At 41.0% G+C, this 20,127-nt stretch overlaps 1 protein-coding gene and 1 long non-coding RNA gene across 3 annotated transcripts in view; one reads left to right on the top strand and one right to left on the bottom strand.

Annotated features, from left to right (window-relative positions):
* The window catches only part of LOC119523002, an 85,326-nt gene that overhangs the window by 9,270 nt on the left and 55,929 nt on the right, over nt 1-20,127 (bottom strand). The window lies entirely within an intron of this gene.
* Nucleotides 5,660-20,127, top strand: part of EDARADD (EDAR associated death domain) — a 73,227-nt gene continuing 58,759 nt past the window's right edge. Inside the window, exon 1 of one of the 2 annotated variants that reach the window (XM_037821739.1) lies at nt 5,660-5,717. In XM_037821739.1, coding sequence (XP_037677667.1) covers nt 5,678-5,717 — 40 coding nt within the window. In that variant the 5' untranslated portion in view covers nt 5,660-5,677. Of the gene's footprint in view, nt 5,718-6,902; nt 7,133-20,127 lie in introns of those variants that run through there. The other variant, XM_037821743.1, reaches the window with a different exon arrangement.

The raw sequence follows: 20,127 nt of genomic DNA on the forward strand, positions 1-20,127 counted from the left end.
TGTCCTTCTCTGCTAATTCTAACATCTGTGTCACTTCTGGGTCACTTTCAATTGACTATTCTTATTATGAGTTCTATTTTCCTGCTTCTTCCATGCATGGTAATATTTGTATCTCAGACATTTAAATTTACTTTGTTGGGTGCTGGGTATTTTTGTATTCCTATAAATCTTCTTGAGCTTTGTTTTGGAATGCAATTAAGTTACCAGGAAACAGTTTGACCTTTTGGGGTCTTACGTTTAAGATTTGTTTGGTGGGACTGGAGCCGTGCTTGCTCAATCTAGACTTAATTATTCTACAGAACTGAGGCAAGACCCTTCTATGTACTCTACCAAATGCCCTGAATTACAAGGTTTTTTCCTCTAGTCTGGCTGGTAGGAACAGGCCCTATTAGTGTCCCTGAGTGAGCACTAAGCACTGTTCCCTTATCCTCTCAGATGGTTCATTCCCCAGTCATGCATAATTTCCTAACACACATGCAACAAACAATAAGTGTTCATTGAATGCTCAAGGGCATATTCCAAAGATATCTGGGACTCTTTCTGTGAAGTCTTTATAGCACCATGTTCTGAGACCTCCAGCTGCCATGTCTCCTTTGACTCTGGGCTCCTTCTCCTCAAATCAGGGAGTCCATTGGGCTCTGCTAGGAACCCCCTCCCTGCACTGCAACCTAGAAGTTCTCTCATGGCAGTAAGGTAGGACAATTGCAGGACTCACCTTGTTTGTTTCCTGTCTTGCAGGGATCACCGTCCTTCTTTGCCGGATGCCCATGTCTTTTAACTGCTGCAAAATACTCCACTGCATGAACATATTTTATCATATTTATCATTCCCCTATTGATGGGCATTTAGATAGTTGTTGATGTTGCTATTACAAACAATGCTGCAATCAATGTTCTTATGCATGTTTCCTTGTACCCAATACATAGGCCAAGTTGCTCTCCAATATGACCACATCAGTTTACATTCCTACAGTGTATGAGGACCTGTTTCGCCACAATCTTGTCAAAATTTGGTATGAGAAAATTTTACAATTTTCGTCAATCTGCTAATTCATTATTGTTTTAATTTGCATTTCTGTGATTTTTAATGAGGTTTCTGAGCATTTTTATTTCTTCTAAAAATTTTCTGCTTAGTCTTTGCTTATTTCATGTTCAATTTTCTTTTACCACATTTTATGTGAAGAAATTCTTAAAAATTTAGATAACCCTTTGTTTTATATACATGCAAATTAATTTCTCTGTATTTATCCCCTGTTTTATAACTTTCTATTGTCTTAAAGCACAGAATTTTAATTTTTATCTGATTGGGTTTATTAGATTTTTCTTTTACATCTTTTGATTTTTTTTTGCCTTAATAAAGCTTTTCCTGATACCAAAGTTAAGAGATTCTCTTGATATGTGCTCTTAATAATTTTAAAGTTGTATGTTTTGCATTTAGAACTTTAATCTGTCTGAAACTTATTTTTGTGTGTAGAGTGAGGCAGAAATATAAATTACATTATTCATATAAACAGCAAAATGTTCCCAACCATTTTTTGCACTGTCCATCTTTTCACCATTTAAATGTCCCTATCATATATCAAATTCCAAAAAAGATGCATAGGTCTGTATCTTTCATTTTTGTTCCATTCCATTAATCTCTTTTACTTTTCTTGGACCAACACTCACTGGTTTAATTACTATTGTGTAATATTTGTATTATATTGCTATCTTGTGGCGCAATGCCCTCTTCTTTGTTATTTTTTTTCAAAATTATTTTGAATTTACCCTTCCATGTGAATTCTGAAATCAGTTTCATGTTCCAAGAAAATCTTGTTAGTTTGCTTGTTTAGCATTGAATCTATACAATACTGAGGCTTCTTATCCATTAACCAGGTGTAGCTTTCCATTTGATCAGGTTTATTTTTGTGTTTTCCAGTAAAGCTTTGTAGTTTCTGCAATAATGCTCTTGCACAGTTTTATTGAAGTTATTCCTAGGTATTTTATAGCTTTACTTGCTATTATCAATGAGATTTTTCTCCCCACTGGTTATTGTTGGTATACAAAAAAAAGCTATTGGTTTTTGGTATGTTGAGCTTTATCTCTCCACCAAGCTAAATTCATTTTTTAGTTCCAATAATTTCTTAGCTGACTCACTTGGATCTAAGTCTACATTCTTGTCTTAGCTCAGAGTAAGTTCTAAATGACTATTTGTTAATTTTTAAAATAATTGATTATTTCACAGATTCTCAAGTGACCAACATCCTGGGGATACACAGCGCAGGGAACCATGTGGTCCGTGTGTTCTCTCTGCAATTTTTAATTGAGCACTGATAACGTTGGGTTTCCTCCTGATTTGCCTTTTACTCCTAACCGCAAAAACAAAACCTCCTCCAGCTGACTTTAATTACTTAGGTTTCAAGTTCATCTCTTTGAACAGATTTCCTCCCAAAATCTGGAGCAAGAAATAAATTGCTATGTATAAAGATACTGAGTAAGACAGCAGCTGGAAACGATGCAAAGTATGAAAGAACTTAAGATCAAGGCACCAGGAAACACCTACCAGGTAGTGAGCGACTCTCCTCAGGGTGGAGAAGGTTCTAGCACAAAAGTCCTGGCTACACAGTTGCACCTTCTCTCCCCTCCTTCCCTTCCTCTCACTCCCCCTCATGGCACTCTACGATTTTCAGTACTGCATCATACCAAGAATCACCCACACTTTGCCATTCTCTTTGTGGGAAACCAAACATAGTACAAAACTGTGGTTTTCTAGCTCATGCTTCTTAATGGCTAAATAATTCAAAGTAAACTGATCCGTGTAAGCAAGAGAGATTTAATCTCTTGTAAACAGAAAGGCATTGCATAAGCGAGAAATAGAGGAAGCTTTAAGAATTATTCATGCTTAACTGTACGCACCAGAATGCTGTGCACCCTGTCAAACAGGAATCAAATTAGCAAAAAAAGTAATATTGTATGCATCTATTGTTTTAGTTCCTCTGTTAAGATTTTGGTGTATATCCTACCAGATTATTTTTATGCCTTTGGCAAATCTATCAGGCGGTTGATTTGTGTGTGACTTTGAATGCCTAAAAAGAAAATATAGGAATATTTTAAATGTTCACATATGATTTTCCCCACATTTAGACTGGGATATAAATTCAACTCTGCAATAAATTATAGTGTATTGTAAAGAGTAAATGGTCTCTCGACCTGCATTCTCTCCTTGATCTGTTCTATCCTACACGTAGCTGACAAACTAATACTCCTAAAACACCAATTTTCTTAACACCATTTCTCAAAAATTAGCTTCCTGGTTTCCTGTTGCCTAAAAAACTGTTTAAAATGCTTTTGTCTGGCATTCAAGGCTCTCTGTAATATGGACTTTCCAAAATTCTTCATTCTTTCTCATTTCTTCCACCTCTTACCAGCTTTGTGATCTTGGGCTCATTATTTAAAGACCCATCTACCAACTGTCCCAGCAGAAATCCCATCAGCTCCTTGGCTCATGGCAGCGATGTTCTGAAAGGCCATTCCTGAGTCACAGGTCAAACACTAGAGTCAGGGATGACTGTTGCCACCACCTAATTACATGAACAGAGAGTAGGGAATGGTGGTTCTCCAGAAGAAAACTGGGGCACAATTATGAGAAGTTAGAAGGCAAAACAACAGTTCTCACTACAACTGCCTAGCACTTAAAGCACTCTGAACACTATTTAACAAATGTCTATTCCAAAAATGAGGAGACACATTAATTTATCATTAATTCTTGTTTAGGCCTCTTCTACCACATACAGTTCCACAAGAGTTTATCAGGCAAATTCAACTGCAGGTACCATCCCTTTCTGGGACATAATTCTCTTTTATTCCTAAATCCATACATTATCATTGAAGTTCCAGCCACTTTTAAATAGATTATCTGTATACGATGTACATATCCTATGAAATAAGGAAATATGTGTTCCAATAACATAACTTTTAATCTTAGATTGCAGAAACTTAGCTGTAACACCCAAAATGGTGAAAAATGAACCATTTTGATGGTTCCATGATGAATCAAATAAAATAGATTTTGAGTTGCTGATTCTTACATTTGAAGACAACATTTCTGATCATTGTCATCATCTGTTTGTGAAAGACACGAGACCAATGGCTTCTTCTCCATTTAAGGTTGAGACATGAAGCCATGAATTAAGGTCTCAAAATCTGCCTGGAAGCTGCCATGGCAAACTGTAGGTAAGAAGGTAGTCACCACCAAGTCACTTTGCTTCCCTACATCTTCAGTGCCTTTCTTCCACACACAAGTCCTTCCTGGTTTAAATTTTCTTTACCCCAGTTCTATATTGCAACAATATTTTCAAATCACTCTTGATCATATACTCCTAAAAGACAGGGACACCTCTTTTTGGTTTCTCCAGGGCTTGGCATTTTGTTTGGCACATGCAGGAGAGAGGTCTACAAAACCGCATTAATGAATGCTAGCAATCTATCCACCGATCTATGCTATGTACAAATACTATAATAAATATTGATTCATCTCCTATAACAAAGGCAGTAGGGGCTTCTCTAAATAGACTAAAGTTCCAAGGAAAGAACAAAGTCAGGAAGGCAGCTGGTTTATTTGTGCTTACTATGTGATAGGCACAAGATTAGGTATTTTTATGTATACATTATTTCACTGAATTCTCACAATCCTGCAAATTCTTACAGACTTGGAGATAGCTGATTACTTGCTCAAGGTAATGCAACCTTTTGGTGATAGACCCATGAGTCAAATCCAACACATAGGGCTCCAGGATTAACAAGTCCCACTATTCCCACTATCCAAAAATGAAACTAGGCAGTCATAGAGAGAGCAGTGTAGCTATGGAAGTATGAAATTTAAGACATGACTCTAAAATTCATGAGTATTTGGGTACTATTAAGAAATGTTGACAACATCCATGTTAAAGAGTCTTTTAAAACACTCTGTGGGCAACAATAGAAGCAAAAACAGAAGGACACAATGTGATAGCAAATTGAGTATACAGCCACCTTCATCTGGAGCTCCGGTAGACGACTAATTTTTAAAATATATTTTTTTTCATAAATTGCAGAAAATAATAACTCATTTTCATCGCACAAAGTGAAGTTCACAAAGAACGTGGGAAAAATAAAGGTAATGACAGTATGGTTGCAATGCATAGGAAAGGTACAAGGAAATGGAATGAAAGGGAATAATAACTTTTGTACAAAGTCAATCTTCTTTTTTAAAAACAAAAAAAACTTAAAATGCATTTCTGCCACCCATCGTCTATTTGATATCATGAAAAATAGTAGTAATAAAAAGATGAATTATAGTTCATAGTTTTGAAAAACAAACCAGCTTAAGGTTGTGCTGCTAAACAAGACAGTTCAACTTGAACTCTCAACCTCAGAAATGATTCCATCATTCATGAGAAGTACAGAAAGAACCACAAGACAAATCTCAAAATGGATTCTAGGAGAAAATACCCTTTAAAAAAATTTCCCTCCCTATCAGAAGGCAGACCAGACCAAGAGGAAGTTTATCCTCCCACCCACAAATTCCCCCGAGAGCTTTCATCTAGGTTTTACTCTCTTTAGATACACAGTGGGCACCCTCTTCTCTTGTTTCTTCCACAGGATATTTCAGAAAATAAGACACCAATCCCAGCACCATGGGCCTCAGGACAACCACACAGATGGGGAGAGGTACAAAGGAACTCCCAGGTCACCAAGAGGGTATGTAGTCATTTGCTGAGTATTTTCATACATTTTTCAGAACTGAAGTTTTAGCCAGTTGCTCCTTTAGTATGATAAACTGCAGATTTTGTACAACAAAAAGATATTAAATTTTCTCTTTCAAATCAATTTTTATCTTTCTGTTCTTGTGTGAAGGCAGGCATAGATTTCTTAAAACCCTTCTAAGCTTTCCATTAAATTTAAATTGCCTGTAACTGTTGTATAATAGACCTGTGATTGGTATTAAGAATACATTTTTAATACACATTAGTATATGATTCCAGACTGTGCGCTCTTAAATAGTTAGCATAAAATCACTTTTAAATTAAGCTGTACTTTTTTTTTTTTATAAGGAACAGTTCAGTATAAGGAACAATTTAGTATTTCTGAGAGAACCCAAAGCTATTTTTCTAGAGAGGCTGTGAGTGTGTATCTGGCATCTTCCTTTACACTACCTTTGTGTACTTACCCTGGAGGTCATGTAGTAACTAATGCCAAAGAAAAATCAAAATAGAAATTATTAGCGTGTGCCATCATGCCACAGCATACTCTCTGCTAAAGATCAGGAAATTGTTTAAATATTAGAGTGCCTCCAGGCATCTCAGCCCAGGCCTGCGTGTGGAGAGTTCTAGTGTCCCGGCTGAAGGCTGATTAGAGAGCCAGTTAAGCCACCCCGATTGCGGCACTTTTTAATTTTGGCTTGTGTTTTTGTTTTCTGGATCTCACAGGTTTATTTCGTAATTCATGAATGGGCAGAATCCCATTCAAAAAGAAGGGAGCTCCACAAGGGGCTGGCAAGGGGAAACTCATACAGGGCCAATGCAGAAACAAGTGAAGAAATGTTCTGATTGGCTGACATTACGTTTCCATTTTATATGTCTTACCAAAGTGGGGAGCATATGTACATTGATTAGTTTATATGCTTAGCCATTCTGATAACGTTCTCTCCACCAGACCAAAACTAGTTGCTTATCAGCGACCCTGCAGCCTATTTTTAAGGCCAACAATTCCCTCGCAGCCATCCGGGGCTGCAGTCCCCGTGAGACTCGCGCTGGGACCTGCCCAAGCGGGATCTGGGCGCTGGAGACGCCCGGGCCACTCGGGAGCAACTCAGCTCCTGCCCCGCGCCCCCGGAGAGATGGAAGGAGACCTGGGAGGTGAAGGGGCTTTGCTAATTGCAAAGCAGGAAGTGAGCACGAGGAAGAAGCCCGCGGAGACACAGGGAAGAGGAGGAGAAAAAGGAGGAGGAGCGCACAGAGCCACCGAGGTTTTCTCTGGCGCGTCAGAAAAGCAGGACTTTCCATCCTTGCCGTCCCACCTACCTCCTCCACCTGGGAGGCTGCCCAGGCCCACTGGGGCGCTCGCCTGCCCTCACCCAGTCCCCATGGCTTCTCCGGACGACCCTCTGCGCGCAGGTAAAGTGGCATCGCGCCGCGTCCTCATCTGGAGTGGGGACCGCGGGCCAGGAGCTGCGCGGGGCGCCCAGTGGCTGCTGCGGGGCTGTCAGGGCAGAGCCTACCGGCGACCCGGGAGGGGCTTCCCGGGTCGACCCCAGACCCCAGCGCTCCTCCCGGGGCCTCTCTGGGTGGGGCGTGGGGCAGCGGCGGCGCCAGGACCCGGTGGGCGCGGTGCGGGCTTTTCCACCCAGCGAGCAGCGGCTGAGCACTGCCTCGGTCCGCCGGCCTCCAGCACCTCCACAGCCCCGCGGCCCGCCTCACCCGCTCGCGTGCCTAAGACGCCCTTCCCTCTTCCCACCCTGTGGCCCCAGCCGCTTTTGTTCTGGACCCGGGGTGCCAGGATGAAACAAGTCCAGCAAACCTCTCTGGCAGAAAAGAACGCAAGGGCTGGATTTCTTTTCTTTCTTTCTTTTTTTTTTTTTTTTATCTTTCTCCAGCTCGCATGCCTTCACATTTCTCCCGTTCCTCTCTCCTTAGTACACTTTTATTAACTGGTTTTGTTATGCTAAATATTGACTCTCAGAGCTATTTCATGGACTAGTATCCACAGATCCAAGAGGCTGATTCCCACTTGCGGTATCCCACCTATGGGGGGGCTTTTGACTAGAATGGCCTCTAGTTGATGCCCTTATTTTAAAATATTGTATACTTGTACCTGAGGCTGGAATCTAGACTTTAAAAATCTCTCACTTGAAATTAATCCTCCTCAGACTTAATGCTTCGGGAATTCTATATCCTTGCTCTCCCATAACTTAGTTCTGACAAGCAATAAATGTTTGTTGAACACACGAATGAATGATATAGCAGAGTACAATAGGGTTTTTTCTAGTTTTGTTGAGGTGGGAAACCCTCCCAAGAGCATAACAGAACCCAATATAACTAATGTGTTTCCTGTTTTATTTCTTGGGCTTGTACAGGACAGAGCTTGAATGTTCCATAGTTAATTTGTCACTTGGGCAGTTAGGAAAAAGAGAAAGTGGCAGGATGTGGGTGAGAAGACATAGCTAGTCAGCTCAGCTGACATTGTGATGTGCTGGGGATGGGGTTGTTTCCTGAAAGCTTCAAAGAAAAATCTGCATTCTTCTTCAGGTTGGGAATGGTAAACATTTTACTGATTAGAGATGGAAAATAAACAAATTACCTGGATATCCTCCCCCCCCCCCCATGCCAACCATTGTTTGGAAAAATAGAAGGGGAAATAAAAGGAGAAATTCTCCTCACACTCCCATTCCTCCTCCCATCCTCACATCCACTGCCTCTTCTGAAAACCTAATTGACAAGGTGCCAACTGTGGTTCCAAATTTCATTAAATGATGGCAATGGTGGGGATTCAAAAAGATCTCAATAGTCTTGAGACATGGAATGCACTTCAATGAGATAAATGGAAAATTTTATATGCTCCCCCCTCCAATCAACTGCACCAGAGAAGGTGAGGACTGGTAGACACAGCTTAGCAGCAACACAATATATAAAAAGTCTCAGCAAATCAACAGTATAATGAGGCCATCAAAGGAGCTAATATGATCTTAAAAGACAGTAATAGAATTACAGGATCTAGAATTCTGGTGATGGTCTCTTAGCTACTTTTCTCAGCCAAAATGGATGTACACAACCTGGGACAAATGGGCAACCTGGAACAAAGAGACTTACAAATCTCAGCACATAGTTGAGAGAACAAAGGCTATGATAATAGAAGGGTGTCACAAGGATGGAATTTGTCTTCTTGACTTTAAGAAACACAAATTAGTAGGTGAAATCTTTAGGGAGAGAGGGATTTGGGATTGGTGCAGAGAAGAGAGGTTTCATGGGTTGTGATCTCTGTATCATGTGGCAGAGATGTTGAAGAACCAATCCAGGCGTCTGAAAGATGATCCAAATGTTTATTTCCACTCTAAGCTACTATCAGTAAAATGAGAGGTCCTCCATTTAAAAAAAAAACCAAAAACCTATTGCCCCTTTTCTAACAATTCATTTTGTTTCTGCAACTCACTGGACAAACAAGCTTACCATTTCCATTTCTATCATAAACCACAGATGGTGGCAATATATGAAACTTGTTTAATGGAATTTTTACTTCTCTACCCCAGTCCAAGTTACCATACTTTGTCATCTGATTTCTCACACTTACCTCCTAAAAATGGTGTTCGCACATGTACTCTTGCCTTCCTCCAATCTATTCTCCCAAAAGTGGCCAGAGTATCCTTTTAAAAACAGATCAGATCTTGTCATCCCTCTGCTTAAAATCCCGTACTGCTTTTCCAATGCTTTCTAACAAATCTTCCATCCTTTGATGATTTCCATACTCTGTATGGTCGATCCCTACCTATCTCTTCTACCAACTCATGCCCTCTTTTGCCTTCTGCTCTCTGCACTGCAGCCACACTGCCTCCTTTTGTTTTCTTGAAAGCCCCTGTACTTTCCTGCCTCTGGGCCTTTGCATGGGGTTGTTCCTACTTCATAGAAGACTTCCTTTCCCTCCCCCAATGCCCAATTAACTCCAACTTGTCCTCCACATCCCAGCTCAAAAGTGAGCTAGGTCAGGCCCCCATGGTATACACTCTCAGTGCATCCCGTACCTTTCTTCTGTAGCACTTATCACAGTTTCTAGCTGTGATTATTTGATCTGTATCTCTGCCCTCATTAGACTGTAAGTTCTCTGACAAGAGTCCATGTGTTTTGCTCAATAGCTCATCTCTAATACCAAGCACAGTATAAGGCATATAGTAGTAAGCTCTGGATAAATACATATTGCTTCAGTCAATGAATGAGAATATAAAATGTCACCACATATCCTTCTAACCTGTGGACGGAGAAAAAAAAAACAAACAGAAAAACCTCTGCCCATATTGGGTATCTTAGGAATTTATTCATCAAGTTAGATATGCTGACTGAGTTTATCTTGTAAATTTAGGGGGAAAAAGACATTTGTATATCCACATACATATGACAAAGTAATGGATAACATTATACTATGTTATGAGTTCAATTTTTTTATTAAATTCAGTTTTATTGAAATACATTCACACACCATACAATCATCCATGATATACAATCCACTGTCCACAGTATGATAACATAGTTATGCGTTCATCACCACAATCTATCTCTGAACATTTTCCTTACATCAGAAAGAACCAGAACAAGAATAAAAAATAAAAGTGAAAAAAGAACACCCAAATCATCTCCCCATCCCATCCCGTTTGTCCTTTAGTTTTTATCCCCATTCCTCCACTCATCCATACACTAGATAAAGGGGGTGTGATCCACAAGGTCTTCACAATCACACTGTCACCCCTTGTAATCTACATTATTATATGATTGTCTTCAGGAGTCCAGACTGCTGGGTTGGAGTTTGGCAGTTTCAGGTATTTACTTCTAGCTATTCCAATACATTAAAGCCTAAGAGGTGTTATCTATATAGTGCATAAGAATGTCCACCAGAGTGACCTCTCGACTCCATTTGGAATCTCTCAGCCACTGAAACTATTTCATCTCATTTTGCATCCCCCTTTTGGTCAAGAAGATACTCTCAGTCCCACGATGCCGGGTCCACATTCATCCCCGGGAGTCGTATTCTGCGTTGCCAGGGAGATTTACACCCCTGGGAGTCGGGTCCCACGTAGGGAGGAGGGCAGCGAGTTCACCTGTCGAGATGGCTCAGTTAGAGAGAGAGAGGGCCACATCTGAGCAACGAAGAGGTAATGAGTTCATTTTTTTTAAAAAGAAAAACAACTTTAGTCCACTATGAAAATTCACAAGACTATGGAGTCAAATGGGAAAAAAAAAAAAAAAAAAAAAAAGTCATGCTCGTTACTATGTTACTCTACTATGAATAAACAATCTAACACTGAATGAGCCGGAATTGTCTGTCAAATGCGAATAAAATCTGGTTCCTGTTCATTTAAATATTGAAAGCAGTAACAAAGAAAGAGGCTTTGAAAATCTGGGTTGAGGAGGTGGTTCAATTTGTTGCTTCTCTGCAATGAGCTCAGATGCCCATGGCCACAGAGCACCTCAACGTATATTCTCCCTTTGTTCTGAGGATTGTTTTTTGTTTGCACTGCACAGCCTGGCTGCTCCCTGGGAGCCTGACCATGGAGGCCAGCTCAGAACCATCCCTTTGGTGACATGTCATCTCTCACCCACCACCCCAAGCCCTCCTAGACTACCAAAGCCTTTTATATTTAGATGAGTCAGAGGTGGCAACCTGCCCCCATGCCAACTCCAGTAGACTGGGACAGAACCAGGAGTAAAGTGTGCTCCACTTCTCAAAGCACCCTTGTTTTAAAAGCTGGACCAGTGGGGTTCTTTTTCCAAACCTACCCAAGAGAATGGTTGGCTAATTGAGGTTTTCCTTGCTGCCTTCCTTCTTCCCTCTCCCCTTCCCCTCCCTATGAGGTTTTTCAATGCTCATGTCATTTCTTTTCCTTTCTGATAATGCTCTGCATTCTATGGTTCTTCTCTCTACAGGAGCATTACTCCCTCGTCTAAATCTCCTTTTGTGTCCTCTCTCCCCTCTTCAGTTTGGTCCCCTTTGGTAGGTGTGGGTCCTGACTGATAAACTTAATTCTTGGAAACACTGCTGGCTGCTCTCCAGAGAAATCACCTTAAGCATGCTTTCTTGATCCCTGTTCCTTTCCTGGTTCAGCCCCTGCTCCAAGATCTGAGGATCACAGAGCAGGGCTGCTGCAAAAGTCAGCCTCCCTCTTGCTCTGAAAGAAGATAATAAACAGTGTATCGGCACAGCCATAGATTTCTGTGGCTCCCAGAGCTTTTGTAATCCTGAATATGGCTCAGCACTTTAGGGCTTCTTTATAACCAGTAATGGAAACAGCTATAGATTAAAAGAAAAACTATGGTACACACACACACACAAACACAAATAAAATAAAAAATCCACAAGTTCAAAGAATTGCCTTTAATTCTTCTCTAGAAAGCACAAAGGACCTTACTCATTTGGCTCATGATACGTGGGAAAGCTGGGAAGCTGACTCACTTCTCTCTTTGTTTTCTCTGAAAGAACATTTTTAGAGATGTCTAAACTTCCTTCGAGAAACTGTCTCTAGGAACCATGGCCCCTTATCTATCATAGCTACTAAAGGCAGATGTCAGAATGTGACAGTGCAGCCCTTGGAATTTGACAGTTTCTGTGGCAGACAATGCACTGATTATTCCTTTTGGAGGGGCTGCCAGACTGTGTGTGGCTCCCAGCCCCTCCTGGAGAGGTTCTGATTCAGTAGGTGTGAGGTAGGGCAAGTGCCCCCTCCCCTCAGGAGAGTCTGTCCAGAGCACACTTCTAGAACTTTCATAGTGGAAAACATGCAGACTTTGAAGTCAGAAAGACCCAGATCCCAGTTTGGGCTCTTCCCTTTACCCAGTGACCTTGGGCACTCAGTATGGAAAAAGGGAATACTTACACCTTTCTCGGGATTGTAAGGATGAGCTGAGACTGTATGTAAACCAGGTAGCACTGAGGAGGCATTAGGAAAGTAGAGGCTCTAATTGTTATTTAAGATTAAAGTGCTGAAAACAAAAATTTCTAATCATAGCAGCTTTCAGCCTGAAGATGTCCTTTTATCTGTTTGGCTAATACTACTCACCACTCATGGACTTTTAAAGCCGGAAGGAGACATAGGGGTTCTCTCTTTACCCTCCTAATATTATAGGTTAGAGCTTGAGATCCAAAAGGATGTGTGCAGCTGGCCCAGCCTGCTCCCACCTGAGACCCTGAGTGCCAGACCAGGTGTCCTCTCCCTGGTATCCCATTTCACTTCCAGTTTCTACCTCACCTTTTTATGTGTGTGGTTTTTCTTTTAATATTTAAATTTTTAAATTAATTTTTATTTACAAACACTCCATACCCAACAAGCATACCCCTTTTGGGAACTCTCCAGAAGATGCTAATATGGATTAAACATCATTCCCATTGCCATAGAAAAGAACCCCTTATGGTCAGTTGCCAGCTAATTTGGTGTGACCTATACCTTGTTTAAAGCCACTGGGCCAGAAGAGTTGGGGCAGCTTTGGAAGGAAAGCACTGCATGAGACAGCGTCCAGCTCAAGGGACACCCACAGAGCCAACGTCAGGAGCAGGAGGTGAGTCCTGCCACTCAGCGCTGGCAGGAGCCACTGGTCCTGCCACCTTAGTGCTCGCACGGCTGCCCTTTCTGTTTCTGCCCCTGTGTGCTAAGTGGGGGTCAGGTTCTACGAGCTCTGTGCTCCAGGTCCTATCTGATGTCAGAGCCCAGCCAGGGGTCCTCACCTGCTATAAAAATAAACACTTTAAAGCTTCTAAATAAGCTACTGTATTTGATTCTATACCAATAGTGTCTCCAAGAAATACTTCAGAACTCCTATTTCTAGACCACTCTTAACAGCAATCAGCCCTCCTCCAAATCACTTATTTGGCACACAAATATCTGGGCCCGTGAGAGCAAAAGTAACTCTGCATGAACCAGAACGACTGCCATGGAGAAGGCACAGATCAGACACAGCACAGGGGACATGCCACAGTGTGTCTGGGTCTGCAGTCATGTTTGGTCATAAAGCATAAGAACTTAATCCACAAGCTGACACATTTGGTCAAAGGTTGATAACAGAATCATTAGAATGAAAATAAGAAGATGGAACGCTTCTCTAAGACTAGTTCTAAAAACCTTGCCTTTCCTCTGATTCCCCTCCTCCCATCACCATTGCACTTCAGAAAACCAAAAACCTAAATTCTACATATCTTTCCCTTCCTGAGTTCCATTTATTCTCAGAGATTTCAGATAAAAGCAAAAGACTTTGTGCCTCCAAACCCTTGACTTCTGTCTCTACTTCCCATTAGCCTTGTAACCCTCTGAGCCGTGCCCAGTTCTATCACAGGACTATGTCCGATTCTGAGGGGTGAGCAAACCTGGTCTGCACTGGCATTACGGTGACCTGCTGATGTTACAGCCAGAGTCCCAGGCCACCCCTCATGTTACAGAGGAAATCCTGAGGCTTGGAAGACTTCTGTAACTCATTCAAGGTCACGCCGCTAGCTCTCAGCAGAGAGGACCCAGGCTCCTCCACCCAGCCCAGTGTTCCCTCCAGGGAACTGTCCCACTGGCATCCTCACTGCAGCTTGTGGTGTAATTCTGCCTTTCTCAGGCAGCTCCTCCATTGTCCTCCTTTTTTCTGTCTTTTTGGTTTTCCTTCCTCTCTTGCTAGTTTTTCTGTAGGAAACAGGACCAGCTTGTCATAGACCCAGTGGGCAGTTGTTTGCAGAGGACACTATCAGCATCATTTAGAAAGTACACCCCACTCACCCCACTTCCCAGCACTCTAAATCCTCTATGGTCCATTTACCTTGAATTCCTGTTAAATATCATAGGTGGTGGTGGTGGTGGTGATTTTAAAGTACTGTCATCCATGTACACTTTAGTATAAATGAAATATCTGAGATTAGGCTTTGATAGAAGAAGAGAAGAAGGAAATTGGGACCACTTCTTGGTGGCTTCTAGTATCTCCGCCCCAGCCCAGAACCAGAATGTAAGAAGGGTGGGAAGGAAAAACTAGAAAATCGAATGCAGGTGAGTTCACGCTGTAAGGATGTATTTGACATCCACTAATATGTCAGGTTCTCTCTCATTTCCAGGCCTTTCCTATGCTGTTCCATTGGCCTAGAAATCTCTTCCCTTCAGAGCTCCTTCGCCTGGCTAATTCTGAGCATCCTACTTAATTCAGATATCAGTTCCTCTGCAGGCTTTTCTCTACTTCCTTAACCCTCTTCCCTCTCCCCACTGTCCATCCCACCCTGCTCTTCCACTGTCTCAACACCATGTACACTGTATTAGAATTGCCTATAACTTCAGCAGCAGATATGAAACAACTTCTGCAAGCTCAGGGTGGAGTTAGCATCACAATTTGTTTTATTTTCTTTACATCAATTTAAATCCACTTTTGAGTCTATATTCCACTGGGCTGGCAGGAAGTTACATTTCAGTCAGAACTGGAGCCCTGCCCCCCTCCTTAGGATCACACAAGAATCTGAGACTCACGTGGTGCTTGGAAAACCAGGGAGGGACCTTGAATTTTTAGTCCATCAGGGTAGGCATTGGTGTTCTCATTGCCCAAGTATGAGAAGTCCCCTGAGAAGTCCTTGTGGTCCTGTTTCTGTGCCAGGCAAAAGGCACGGGTATCTCTGCTGGGGTCAGCCCCCTCCATGCATTCCCCACAGTGGTCTTATCACCACTGGACTATCTAAGGTAAAGGGCCATGTCTCCATTCACCAGTGCTGCAGATGTCTGTCTCCACTCAAGAGGAGGATGCTGACCAAAGCTTCTCCATTTGCCCCACTCCTATGGGCCACCTGGTGTAATATCTTCAGTGACTGTGGGTTGTCATAAAACAAATCCATAAAGAGATGTTTTACCTTCATGAAGCTTCTGCTTAGGGCATTGTCAACACCTGATAGACAAAGAAATGTGGAAAGCCCAAATACAACTTCAGAAGAGAAACATATAAGAAGAAAAAACAAATTATTATCTCAATAAATTGTCCTGCCTTTCTGGCCTGGATCCCCAAAGGTGTTCCCAGACCTTAGTGTCTGATCCACAGTGGGACTTAACGAGGACTTGTGAAAAATATGAATGTTGGTGGTATTGAAGATGGTGGCATAGAGAGGAGTGGAACAACTAATAAACAACAGGAACAACTAGTAAATAACCTGGAATAACTGCGGGGAGACAAACGTGACTGTCCACTCTTTATATACCAATCTGAATTGGGAGAAGTGCCTGAGATCACAGCATAAAATCTGTAAGTAAAAACTGCGGACCTGAGCCGAGAGCCCCTCCCTCACAGAAGCCTTGCAGAACTAGAGAGCAGCACTCTCTGAACAAGCAAATATACATCAGCCCAGCTCCAACTGGGGTTTTAATGTTAACCGCTCAATACAAACTACGAATCCCCAACAAGCAGATAGAGGCTTTTAGTGACGAATGACCTTGGAGAATCAGGGGATGTATGGGTCTCGGGACGGGGAACCCAAAGGATCGGGTGCTATTTCTGACCAATGGGTGAATCTGGGGGCTACAGACTGACCCTGAAAGGGGGCTTTCTGTCCCTTTCTCTCTCTCTCAACCTGGGCAGCTCAGTGGAGAAAGCCTCAACTGTTTTTGGCTTGCAGCACTCTGACCCAGACAAGGGTGGAGATAGCAGAGTCAGAGAAACAAAGAACCTACTTATATGCAAGTGACCTCTCTCTACAGGGCATATCTTCCCACGAGGAAAGAGGTGGGGCCCAGCTCTACTACCTGCCTTCCATTCAGAACCAGACCCTAGCGCCTGGGGGAAAACAGCCATGGGCCACACCTCTTTACACCAGACTGGAGTGACAGGCTGATGGGTGCCACCTGCTGGGCAGAAAAGCACAGGGAGTGTCAACCCTCTAAGACACACCATCAGGGAAACTGGATACTGAATATTTTCTCCTTCTGGGACCTGACCTGTTCTCATCTGGGAAAACCTGACTGGGGTGGCCAAAGAGGTCAGATGCCTAGACAACAGAAAACTACAAGCTACACTAAGAAAAATGAAGTTATGGCCCAGTCAAAGGAACAAACTCACACTTCAACTGAGATATAGGAATTTAAATAACTAATGCTAAATCAATTCAAAAAGTTTAGAGAAGATATGACAAAAGAGATAAAGGCTATAAAGAAAACACTGGGTATACAAACGGCATAAATCAAAAGTGCAAAAAAACAACTGACAGAATCTATGAAAATGAAAGGCCCAACACAAGAGATGAAAGATACAATGGAAACATACAACAGCAGATTTCAAGAGGCAAAACAAAACATTTAGGAACTGGAGAACAAGGCACCTAAAAGCCTACACACCAAAGAACAGATAGAGAAAATAATGGAAAAATATGAGCAACATCTCCGGGACAAAATGAAATACAAGAATGTACATATCATTGGTGTCCCAGAAGGAGAAGAGAAGGGAAAAGGGGCAGAAGCAATGATAGGGGAAATAATCAATGAAAATTTCCCATCTCTTATGAAAGACATAAAATTACAGATCCAAGAAGTGCAGCGTACTCCAAACAGAAGTGTCTCCTATGCCAAGACACTTAATAATCAGAATATCAAACGTCAAAGACAAAGAGAGAATCCTGAAAGCAGCAAGAGAAAAGTGATCCATCACATACAAAAGAAGCTTCATAAGACTATGTGCGGATTTCTCAGCAGAAACCATGGAAGCAAGAAGGAAGTGGTGTGATATATTTAAGATACCGTAAGAGAAAAACCGCCAACCAAGAATCCTACATCTGGCAAAATTGTCCTTCACATATAAGGGAGAGTTCAAAATATTCTCTGACAAATAGACAATGAGAGAGTTTGTGAACAAGATACCTGCCCTACAGGAAATACTAAAGGGAGCACTACAGACTGATAGGAAAAGACAGAGTGAGAGGTTTGGAACACAATTTTGGGTGATGGTAGCACAGCAATGTAAGTACCTAAACAAAGATAACTATGAATATAGTTGAAAGAGGAAGGTTAGGAGCATGTGGGACACCAGAAGAAAAAGAAGAAAGATAAAGACTGGGACTGTATTAACTCAGTGAAACCTAGAGTGTTCAACAATTGTGATAAAATGTACAAATATGTTTTTTTCACAAGGGAGAACAAACGACTGTCAACCTTGCAAGGTGTTAAAAATAGGGATGTATTGGAGGAAAAATATAATCAACATAAACTAGGACTATAATTAACAGAATCATTGTATTATGCTTCCTTTAATGTAACAAAGGCAATATACCAAGGTAAATGCATAGGGGAGGGGTGTGAGACTCTTAGCATTGGGGTTGTTGTCTGACTCTTTATTCTACTTTGGTCTAAGGTTATCTTTCCTTTTGCTGCTTCCTAGCTGTCATGTTTTTTTTCTCTCTCTCTTTCTTTTTTCTTTTTCTTTTGTCTCTCTACCTTCTTTGACTCTTCCTCCTGCTTTGTGAAAGAAATGTATATGTCCTTATATAGATAGTGGTGAGGGTGGTGAACACATAAATATGTGAACTATACAGGGAACCATCGATTGTTTACTTAGGATGGAATGTGTGGTGTGTGAACAAAACCATCTTAAAAAAAAATGGGTTGATGATGAAATCTTGAGGGCAATATACTGAGTGAAATAAGCCAGACACATAAGGACAAATATTGCAGGGTCTCACTGATAGTACCTAATTATAATATGTAAGCTCATAGACATGAAATATAAGTTACCAAGATATAGAATGAGGCTAAAGAATGGAGAGCAGTTGCTTAGTATGAGCAGAATGTTTAACTAGAATGAACTTAAATGTTTGGAAATGAACAGGGGTGATGGTAGCACATTGTGAGAATAAGTGCTGAATGGTGCATGAATGTGGTGGAAAGGAGAAGCCCAAGAGTCATGCACGTCACCAGAAGGAAAGTTGGAGATTAAAAGATGGGAATTTTAAAACAGTGAACCTTGTGGTGGGCAATGTCTGTGATTAACTGTACAAATATTAGAAATCTCTTTCATGACCCAGAACAAATGTATGACACTACAACTAGAAGTTAATAATACAGGGTCATATAGGGAAAAATATAAACCTATTGCAAACTATATACTACAGTTAGTAGTATTTCAATGTTCTTTCATAAACAGTAACAAATGTACTATACCAATACTACTTGTCAACAATTGGGGGTGGGGGTTGGTTAGGGATATGGGAGGATTGGAGTTTCCTTTTTTTTTTCTTCTTCTTTGTCTTTATTTCTTTTCTGGAGTAAAGAAAATGTTCTAAAAATTGAACAAAAATTAATTGTGGTGATGGATGATGGTACTGGGGGCGACTGATTGTACACTTTGGATCTTTGGATAATTGTATAGTATGTAAACAATCTCATAAAAAAAAAAAAAGAATGTTGAATCTGGCCTGTCCCAAGGCTGCCAGTTAGTATTGTGCAGGTTGTACACTGCACAACTATAGAGAATCCCACTTAAACAGTAGTCATTATAGATTTGGTTATTTATTAAAACTGTTCTCTGGCAGGTAACAGAGAAGAGGATCCTTTTTAAAATTGTACAGAATTTCTGTATGGTCTAGTGGTGACCCTGACCAAGGCCAGTACCTCTTTCCATCTATCCTCATTAAATACCTCAAGTGCAAAAAATACTAAAGCATAAGAAGCAAAATATTGAGAAAGCAAAATTGCTTTTTTTTTGATAAGAATACTAAAAGGTATTTATTTAATAATTGAATTTTTTGACAGTAATTACCTATGTTATAATTGATGAAAGATTATTAAAATAGTACCTATTGTCCATTATTTACATTAGGTGCATTTTTTCCAACCTACCATTCTATTATTACCTCGTCATACGTTTGTTATAACCCATGAAAGAACATTCTTATACTTGTATTATTAACAGGGTTAATAGGGTTCACTGTGCTGTGCAGTCCTATGTTTTATCTTTTAATTTTATGCTAGATATATATACACACACACACACACACACACACACACACACACATATCTCCTAAAGTTTCCTCTTTTAACCACATTCACCTGTCTAGTTCAGTGCTGTTGATTACCCTCACAATAATGTGCTACCATCACCACCTTCCATTTCTAAACAGTTACCATCAGCCCAAATAGAAATTCTGTACAGGTTAAGCATCAACTCCCCATTCTCCAACCCCAGTCTATCACCTGGTAACCTATACTCTAGATTCTAACTCTATGAGCTTGCTTATTATAATTACTTCACATCAGTGAGATCATACAATATTTGTCCTTTTGTGTCTGGCTTATTTCACTCAATGTAATGTCCTCAAGGTTCATCCATGTTGTTGTATGTATCAAGATTTCATTCCTTTTTATAGCTGAATAATATTCCATTGTGTGTTTGTACCACATTTTGTTTATCCATTCATCGGTGGATGGACA

This window comes from Choloepus didactylus, chromosome 2 (assembly GCF_015220235.1).
Source record: "Choloepus didactylus isolate mChoDid1 chromosome 2, mChoDid1.pri, whole genome shotgun sequence".
Lineage (NCBI taxonomy): Eukaryota > Metazoa > Chordata > Mammalia > Pilosa > Megalonychidae > Choloepus > Choloepus didactylus.